Source organism: Clytia hemisphaerica, unplaced genomic scaffold (genome assembly GCF_902728285.1).
Source record: "Clytia hemisphaerica strain Z4C2 unplaced genomic scaffold, Clytia hemisphaerica genome assembly, whole genome shotgun sequence".
Classification (NCBI taxonomy): Eukaryota; Metazoa; Cnidaria; class Hydrozoa; order Leptothecata; family Clytiidae; genus Clytia; species Clytia hemisphaerica.
In genome coordinates, this window is record NW_027104591.1 from 1 (window position 1) to 10,207 (window position 10,207).

A 10,207-nucleotide genomic window follows, 5' to 3' on the forward strand; every position below is an offset into this window, starting at 1 on the left:
ATGTGTTTTTCTGATTTTGATTAGCTTTTTCAGATATAATGTATTATTTTTTACTCGTCATCAATTTCAGTGACGAGAGACCACCCCTTCTCCAGCGAATGTCGGGTGCATCACCATAGGAGCTGTCACTTCCATTCTTCTCATCTATGAGGAAAAAGTTGGTCGAAGTGAAGTCAGCTCTTTTGTTATTCTAGCTGGACTTCCTTTCGCTTTGCTACTATGTTTTTCAGCTATTTCGATTTGGCGGTAAGTTACTCTTAAAGGTTTTGTTTTTATATTCATGATATTCACGACGTAATGTTTTTTACGGAAATACCCCGGTTTATGCCAGTAGTGGCAAATGTTATGCAACTTTTGTCTAGTTTAAATTTGCCACTACTGGCTAAAACTGGGGTGGAAAACATTACGCCATGAAGTGTGATATCGTTTGCTTACTCATCAATTTTGATTCACAAGCTTTTGCACATTAAACTGAAATGGATGTGGAGCAAGATTGGCCAGAAAGTTTTCACTTAGTTTTTTCATTGATTTTACAATTGAGCTAACAAGTGACTTTGAAGATATTGAAGTTGAGCCAGTGCGGTTAGCACGTTTAATAGTTTATACCTTCCCGAAAAATGAATTTTTGCGAAATTCTCTCGTACCTTTATTACATTTTTTTTTGTCGGTCGCGATCTCTTTGTCAATTGATGGAACCCCACGATAACCACAATCATGGTCGAAATTTATTGAGTATTTAGTGTATTTAAACGTTTTTCAGAATTTAAAGTTCGGGCAAGAATTGCTATTTTAACACTTCAACTTTTTTCACTGAATATTTCGATTTTGGAGGGGTTGGATAGCTTCTAGGCTATATTCCAAACCTTATTGGAGCAAATTTGAGCTTTTAAATCCTGATATCCTAGGCTCCCAAAGTTTTAAGTCTTATGTGGTGTTTAAAATTTCGCAGGGAAATTCCCATTGTCTCAAACATTTTGTCTATGATTGCAGATTTTGATTCTCCGTTCAATTTGAATTTTCAGTATTAGCGTTGATTTGATATTCGTACTTCTCCACAAAATTTAGATTATTGAAACTGGAACCCTACTGGCGTTACGATACAGTTAAACACTGGAGAATGCTTTATGGCAATATCAAATCTGGCCGGCTCTTAAAAGATGTCCTTATAGCAACTTTAGCTCCATGGTATTACCTTGGTCAAATTGCAATTCGTGAGGGAAAGAAAACCAAGGAAGCTGACCAACACCCAAATAAGTTCTTCAAATATTTTCAATTCGTTTTACCATTTTATTTATGGATTTTCCTATTGTTCTTACATATTGGTTTTAATTACGTCAATTATATTGGATGGACTTTCTTCATTGGTTTTGTAATATTGGCAAGCCGATTACGAACAGGATTGCGTCACCGACATGGTATCCAGGGCAACGTCATTGAAGATATCGCCATCTTGGTGATTTATCCATTCACTGTGGTACAAATGAATGAGCAGGTCTGTATTACACCAGTATTATCTCTAATAACGGTGAGATTATGTATCTGGAATTCTCTACAGCTACGGTTAAAGTGGCGAGGGAAATGGCGAGTAAGGCAAGTAATGGCGGGTGAAATCAACTTCATTATTTGACGTACGACATTATGTCGACTTTGCTTATACGGTGTTTTGGTCTTTTTCCCGTACATAGCAAAGTAGACAACGACATGTCGCGTTTGGTGACGACCCGCATGGGCAGCCCCGTAACCGTAGCCGTTGACTATCTCCGATACAAAATATCTCTAACGTTTCAAGGGAGGTTGGGTTCTAGTTTAACAGAGTAGTATGACGTCATATATCTCTACTGCTACAGTGAGTATCACATTTCGGGCTTTCTTTGAAAAAGAAGCCAAGATCGTAAAAGCATGTAAATTTTTTGTACCGGCATCAATTTGCCAGCAATCCAGTCTGTTCAAGTAAAGAATCCTGCATTATAACACGCATGCGTATAATTTGTCGTTCTTTTAACCGTATGTTAATCTTTGTAATAAGCAAAGAAGAATCAATTCGGAGGGGTGGACAAACTAACCAGGTCGGGGTTGTGGACGGCGAAATTTATCGTTCTTTTTGTCTATTTTTCTTTAGTAAATGTAGCATTCTTTAGATTAACCCCCTTCAATCCACTGACCTTTATATATCCCAGGACCAAGGTATATCAGCCATCTTTGATTGGAGTTTTTTTGGAATTGGTACCCGAGAAGAAGCCATTGAAATGTTAGAAATTAAAACGTCTAACGGCGTTACATTAACAAAGATATTTGAGGGAAAGTAGATCTAGCGCTCTCGATGCATTTACACCGTTATTGAGTAGTGCCGCCATTAGGGTACCACTTTTCAAAAAACTCCGATCAAAGATTTTGCTTTGCCGGGATTGAGAAACTTGGTCCAGGGTATATAAAGGTCAATGCTTCAACCTCTTGCTTGATATTTTCAGATTGCAGTACGTGAATCTAATCGTGGGCAAGGTGCTCCAAATCAAGCTTATGAGGAGACTAATGTTAACGACGCTGGAAGTGAAGGGAATGTATTTCCAGAAATCGAAGAAGAAGTTCAGGCTTGAGAATTGGAGGAATTGAAATAAAAATGCATTATTACCCGGACACAAGTATCGTTAATTGGACGTTGAAGTCACGTTAATTGGACGTTATGGCACAAGTAACGTTAATTGGACGTTCAAGTAACGTTCATTGGACGTTCAAGTAACGTTGATTGGACGTTATGGCACAAGTATCGTTAATTGGACGTTTAAGTAATGTTAATTGGACGTTATGGCACAAATATCGTTGATTGGACGTTCAAGTAACGTTGATTGGACGTTATGGCACAAGTATCGTTGATTGGACGTCCAAGTAACGTTAATTTGACGTTATGGCACAAATGACGTTAAATGGACATTATGGATGTCAAATGGACGGTGTTTTAACGTTGTGTGCCGGCTGGAATGTATCTTAGTATTTAAACGTTAAAATTCTTAGCTATGATGATCGTAGTAATAACAAAAGTATGAAATTAAAAAAAGGCGAAATGGCAGAGCTGAACCAAGAAGCTCATGAACTTGAAAGATGTAATATTTTAATTCTGAATTTCATGGATGATTTGACAAATCAAAAGCGAATGAGTTCGAAGTGGGATCTGGAAGGTTTATGATATTGGCTGAGATCAGTTTCAAAAATGAAAGGGGGTTTTGTGACATTTTCTATGTTTGAACTTTGGACAGCTGTACAAGTGACAAATTTAGGCTTACTTTGTTTTTTTTTCGCTTTGAGCTCTTGGTTTTCCTTTGATGAACAAAGTTCCAAAGAAACCATAAAAATAGACTTGCTTTATCAATAGTTATCGCCATAGATGTTAGGTGACTTTTTTAGACTTACTCTAAGATTAGACTTACTTTACTTGTAATATTCAAACAACCACCAGTGAATATTGGCTAATGCTAAGACTGTCAAATTTTGGAAATAGGTCCAGAAAAGACTATACTTTGACTCTGTGACAAAATTAGACTTACTTTAAGATTAATATGGTGACTTTATCAGACTTACTGAATTAAATCCTAATTAGCAATGAATTCAGACTTCTTGGTGATTTAGGGTTACAAGGAGGATTTCAATCAAAAAGCTAAATTTACAACGTTTTGCTTTTCTGGGGGAGGCATAGAATGCAGAGGGGTACAACCTCCAGCATCTTTCAGGTAAGGAAAATAGACCACCTTCACAAAGCCTAGATTTGTAACATAATTTAAAATATTTGTAACCTATCTTTCTGCCCCCAGTTCTATTACTCGGCACTAGGCCCCCTTAGCAAGCTAGCCCCTAGTATTTTTTAAAAATACAACCCCAAGCAAGCAAAAATGGTTTACCACCCCCCCCCCCCCCCCCTAAACTTTGGTGGGGTGCATTCTATGAAAAAAAAACGGCCAAAACCAAACTATCTTCATATGAATGTCATACACTTTCTAAGGATAGTTACGTTTTCTCCAAAAACTATTTTACTTGTTCCAACGTTCTAAACGTTGAATAAATTTAAAATTTATATTTTAATATTTTAATAAAAGGTAGTAAAATTACTTTTTTTAATTAATTATTGTAAATCATTTATGTAAGCTATTGTAAGTAAGGGTGTCTTATTTCTACACTGTAAGGGTCCGAAGTCAATTTTTGGGCTGAACGTATGGTCCCGGGTCTGAGGGGCGAGTAAGAACTTTTTTGACTTGAAAAGGTTCGTCCACCCCTATGTATGGAAATTTCGAAGGAATATTTGTACATCAAGAAATATACATTTAAGAAAATGAACAAACACCCCCTTTTCACAGACCCGGTGGGATTTTTTCAGCTAGTGGGGGTAAAAACAGCGGTCTTAAACATGATTCCCATGTTTGTTTATGACTGGGAATTGAATTCCATTGTTTTTGAGCCAGAAAAATTCAGTGGGGATGGGAAAAATAGTACGATAATTTGCAGTGAGGGTTGGTTTATCTGATTATTTTCCAGTGGGAAGGGGTCCTACACGCTTTTTTTCATAAGAATGGTGTAAATCCATTTCATAATAGATATTCTTTTTTAGAAAAATCATCCTAAAATATCCTTACCGCATTTTTAGGTTAGGATCCTAATTCAGACTAAATTTAACATTTAAGTACATACGTCTCAAGTATAAAATGGCATCCTTACATGGACGTAATTAACAATTTATAATTGAAAATGCTCTAAAAATGGCATTCTTAGCTTGAGTAGCAAAATTCCATGATGATGATATTCTTAGCATTATTCTTAATTTTATGGACATTTTCATCATGGACATTCTTATAAAGTGTATTCTTATATAAAAAAAGCGTGTATTGGGACTGTAGAAAAGGATTGCGAAAAAGCAGACATCTCACATCATCATCAGCACTCTCACATTTTTTTACAAGAATGTCTTCAAAGGTTCTTAACTTTTTGGCCTTTAAACATAGAGAGCCTCAAATATTCTTATTTTCAGTATTTTGTGGTGAGTATTTTTGTCTCAATTTCCTAAGAAATTACATATTTCAGAATCTTCAAAACAAAACCATTGTTCTTAGACTTTTGGCCTCGACACCTTTTGTTCTTATATAATTTTTGTTCTTATACAAAAAAACTGTACCCATTTTTAATAAGCACCTAATTTTTTAATGTTATTTTACTATTTTAAGTTATGAAATCACCTTGGTAACTATCCTATAAACAAAAATCAAGTGCTATACTTTTGATTATGACCCACTGATCTCGTATAGCGTCTTGTCTGGATACGACATTACAAATATCGATCCGATGTGTCTCGTTTTACACGTTTTCTTTATAAGAACATCCAAAATTTTTGAACCCTTCGGATGTTCTTAACTTTTTGGATTTTAAGCCTAAAATTGTTTTTAACAAATTCTTATTTTAACCATTCTAGGGCAATTTTTGCCTATTTTCCTAAGAAATCGGGTTTTTTAGAGTCCGCAAAGCCAAATGTTCTTAACATGCTCTTAAGATTTTGGCCATCGAAGCATTATGTTCTTATATAGTTTGTTCTTATAAAAAAACGTGTATATAGACAATTATTCTGTCCTGTTTTTTCCTCTTTTGGTTGGCGGTAATCCTGTCTCAGTCAATCTTGTACCACTTTTTGATTTTGTTGATGGACATAATACAATTTTGAGACCTACATGTGGGTTCTACTAGCACGCCCCCTTCTCACAGACCCGGTAGGATTTTTCTGCCAGTGGGAGTAAAAATAAAGTACAAAACACGGTAGGGATTGATATTCCTATGTTATTTATGGCTGGGGATTTGAATTCCATTGTTTTCAAGCCAAAAAATTCAGTGGGGTTTGAAAATATAGCACAGAATTTTGGAGTGAGGATTTGCTATCTGATTATTTTTAGTGGGGACCAAAATCAGAGCGTAATTTTTCACAGGCGACGATATTTTGGTCAATTTTTCCAGTGGGAAGGGGTCCCAGTGGTTCTGTGAGAAAGTGGTGTACGACTGGTTTCTCACTGCAATGCCGCAGCTACTTGGAAGCAATAAATTCTTCCAAGGATGAGTTTTTCCTTATTTTGCCATTTGTTGCTTTTTTAATGCATTTCTAGGCATTCTAGAAATACCAAATTCAGAACTTTTACCATGGCTTGGCAGTAGCAAAGCCAAGAGGGGCGCAAAATTTATGTAGGAGGGAAGATTTTTATGACACTGTAATTATCTATTCATGGTATTTAAAGTTTATTAGAGTGTCATAAAAATCTGCTCTCCTACACAAATTTTGCGCCCCTCTTGGCTACGCTACTGTTTGGTCCTTGCCCTATCTAGTGAGCAGGGTAAAATGATTGTGTATCTGTGTTCAGATCTCATGCTGATTGATTTATTCATTCAGATCCTTGTCTTAAACAAACAATGTAATTAGAGACAAAACAATAACAAAAAGGAAAAAGACCTACCTTAGTCAGCCGATACTGAACATCATAGCAACGTTCCTCCGACGTACAGAACATCCATAGAACGTTGAAACAACGTTGCGTACCTGCTGACAATTTTTTGTCTCGATTCCATCCGCGTGTCAATTCAAAGATCAGTTGTTTAAATAAAAGTCTCATTCAGGAAAAGGATTTGGCATTCTTAGTGCGGTAGGGATTAAAAGAATTTTTACGGTCACATTTTAATCTTTAATCAAACAAGAATTTAATTGTTACTTTTCAAATTTCATTTTTAATTAATTGTAAGTTGGTATTCTACTTAGTTCTAAAGATTTAGGCAAAGGTTGAAGTCTATCTTGTCTATATAGTGTTTTTATGAAATGGATGGATTGGTAATGAAATATTGCTATGAAAGTCTATTTGCTGAAACTTCCTTCAGTACTGTTGGACCGAACTAAAATTTTAAGATTTTTCCAAAAGTCACGGTAAGCGAACTTGCAATACACGGGTTGCAAAATTATATCAATGCATCAGTCAAAACATGTGATTACTCGAAAAAGTTCACGTGGTTTTATTTCTATGTTACTTGCTTTACAACTGACATCTGTTAAATTTATTAGTTTCAATAAATTCGAACCAACCAGAAATAAATGTCATGTAACAAGCACATAAAGATTTCGAGTTTTAAAAGCGTGATTTGTCTTCAGACTTTAATTTTGCAACCTGTGTATTTTTTCGGTTTTAGCTAAAAGCAAAATGGGTCATGTTTGAGTTTGTCGGAAAACTGGGTTTCTAACTCTTTCAAGATCTATCTTCTAAGCGTTCCACTTTTTGCAATGATAGTGCACACTTAAGGGCTCTGGACATACCCAATTTTTCGATTTTACACCAACTTAAATGGCAATTTCTGCATTTTAAAAAGGCTAATGTATAACTTTTTTTATATGTCCTGTTAGACCTACCTTTTTAGAATTTAAAAATCGAAAAATTGAAATGAAAAAATTAAATGAAGAAGAAAACGAAAAGTTTTTCGAAGAAGAGTATTTCACCTTTCAAAGCCCTAATCTCGGTATAAATCAAACATTTTGGAATTTTTTTTGGTTCAGTTGATGTATCTATTTAATATCTAAAAATACAATTTCGGAACATTTTTGTGGAAGTATCTTTACTTTAAAATCTCAATTTTCTTCACTAAATTTCCATACGAAAACAGCTATAACTTGGGATGTAGCCAAATAGAAAATTTTTCCGAAAAAATCCAAATAAAGAAATTATTTGTCATTATCTTAAAAAAAGTTTGAAACAATAAAATGATTTCCAAGGAGATTAGGCTTTTTTTGTGAAAAGTATATATGAATAGCGTCGTTTTGACGTTTTATTAAGGTCCACGCCACACTTATTCCTTAATTACTCATGATGTAATTACTTAAATTCATTTTTTCAAAAGCAAATTGTTCTTAAACATACATGTCAAAGAAGCGAAAACATAAGGTTTTATCTTCAAATTCTAAAATTGATTTTTCACTATGACCAGAGCCCTTAAAGTGAAATGAACACCTCTGTCTTACAGCTCCGGTGAAACTTTTTCCTACATCGAGATGAAATTTTCGATTGAAATCTCAATGGGGATAAAAATTATATTGTTCCATGGTTAAAAAATCCAGTGGGGATGGTTTCGAAGTGTAATTTCTAAACAATGAATTTCGAACTGGGATGAGGTCAAAGTCAATTTCTCGGTGGTGCTGAAATTCTAGGGTATTTTTTCCCACCGGGGGCGAAATTTTTGCCAAATTTTCGAGTGGGGCCGTAGAACTACGAAGCAATAGACGTGAGATGCACTCTGGTACAGAGTACTCCATCCCAGGCTAACCTCCGTTTTCGAATTTATCCCTCTTAGATTATTCCCTTCTAGTGACCTTCTGTAGACGATAGAATCGTCTGTCACATGATTTGAAATGTAAGCATATTTGAAATTGCACTTTACTGTCAAATTAACACTTGTAAACTGACGTTTTCAAGTGATTGGGCGGTGTAATAAAAAAAATTAATATCGTCAACTGGGTCAAAAAGCATTAAATAAACATTTTGACTACTCAGTCAAATAGCATAATAAAGTTTTTGAAAGGAATTTAAATTGGTGAATTTTATGAAGGGATGGAATTAATATTTTGTGGTTTCATAGGATAATAAATTCTTGATATTCTTGACGTAATCTTTTATACGGAAACACCCCCAAAACACCGGGCGTTTGCAACCAGTTTTGATTTTAAACGATGAAACTTGTCGCAAACGCCCGGTGTTCTACGGGTGTTTCCGTATAAAAGATTACGTCAAGAATATCAAGAACTGTACCAGTAATTGTTAACAATTTAAATTTGGCGGGATGTTGGCGAGAGCTTCCAATGTTTTTGAAAAATTTTCTATGTGTACGATTTTATGATAATCTGTTTCTTCACTTTTTTAACATTCATTCGCATCTTATATTTTACTCTATTTCACATAGCAACCCTGTATTAGTGATTGAGTGATAATGTTTGAGCCATGAGGATTGAATAACCCGAAGGAGCTAAATGGGCCCCCCACAGTGGTTTGCGTAAAGCGTGAATGAGCTTTTTCACCTGCGTGAATGCATGAGTTTGGGAAAAAACTTGCGTGATTGCGTGAATTGAAGGTCCACTGGGGGGGGCCTCCTAAATGCCAATGGGGATAGAGAATATTTGAATATAATAGTCCATTCAGGACCACAACATTCTTTTTAACAGATCAGAATGAGATGAAAAGGTATTTTCACAACGGGGACGAAGTTTAAGGGTATTTTTCTGACCCGGATGGTTTTTACCCAATTTTTAACAGGGTGGCTTCTTCCCTGGTCTGTGAGATGAAAAATGCACCAGTTCGCTTTTGACTGGGGTTACTGAGACATGATGTGATACGTTTTTAAAACAATTCTTAGAATTTAGGAGAAAACCAGACTGTGAAAAAGTTCTTGAAAAAAACTCCTACCTTTTATAATTCAAAACAACTAAGAAAGGATACACATTTTTCATAAGAACAAACTATATGAGAACATACAATTATTCGATGACCAAAGTCAAAGCTAAAGGCTAAAAACAAAAACATGGCTAGACAAAAACACATTGAGAACATTCTTAGGCCTAAAAACTTAAAAAGCTAAGAACATCTGAAATTTTAATAATTTTTGGATGTTCTTACAAAAAACGTGTAGTAGAGCTCTTGCAAGTGTTGAAATGTTTATAGACTTAGATATTGACAGAGAAGATTAAAATTAGACTTAACAAACAAACGATAAAGGTTAAGCTTTTCTCAACAGCGCGTGGGTAGTATTTCAATCAATCTAGTACCGTACCCATAGGGGGTTGTACTTTTACGGTGTGATGGAATAAGCCCTTTTTAGTACGGTATTACGGGATTTGACGAAAAAAGAGACGGGAAAACAAACTTAAGTTAAACAGTGACGGTGATTAGCTTTTTTATGCCTGTATTCCGGTATTTTAGTCTTTAAAACCCGGTGCGGTGACGCTGATATTTGCAAGGTATGGACGGAATTTTTACGGGGAAGCGGTGTGATGTCTTATTATTTCCAAAGTATTTTCCTCCATTTTTTTCAAAAATTGTTTTTTTTAAGATTTTGCAAAACTCGTTCTTAATATGTTGGCAATCGAAGTCTTAAGTTCTTAAAAAAAAGTAGCCGCTTTCGAATTTACACGTTTAAAATCGTAAAATTTCTTTTTTAAAGA

General features: G+C 35.2%; 1 protein-coding gene across 1 annotated transcript; it reads left to right on the forward strand.

Moving 5' to 3' along the window:
* Positions 1 to 104: 104 nt before the first annotated feature.
* LOC136823672 (trimethylamine transporter-like) lies at positions 105 to 3,348 on the forward strand (the record flags this gene model as incomplete). Its single annotated transcript, XM_067079843.1, is given in 3 exon segments — positions 105 to 246; positions 1,066 to 1,492; positions 2,469 to 3,348. Coding segments are annotated over 3 exon segments (695 nt in total), but the record flags the coding sequence as incomplete, so codon positions are not given.
* Positions 3,349 to 10,207: the final 6,859 nt, after the last annotated feature.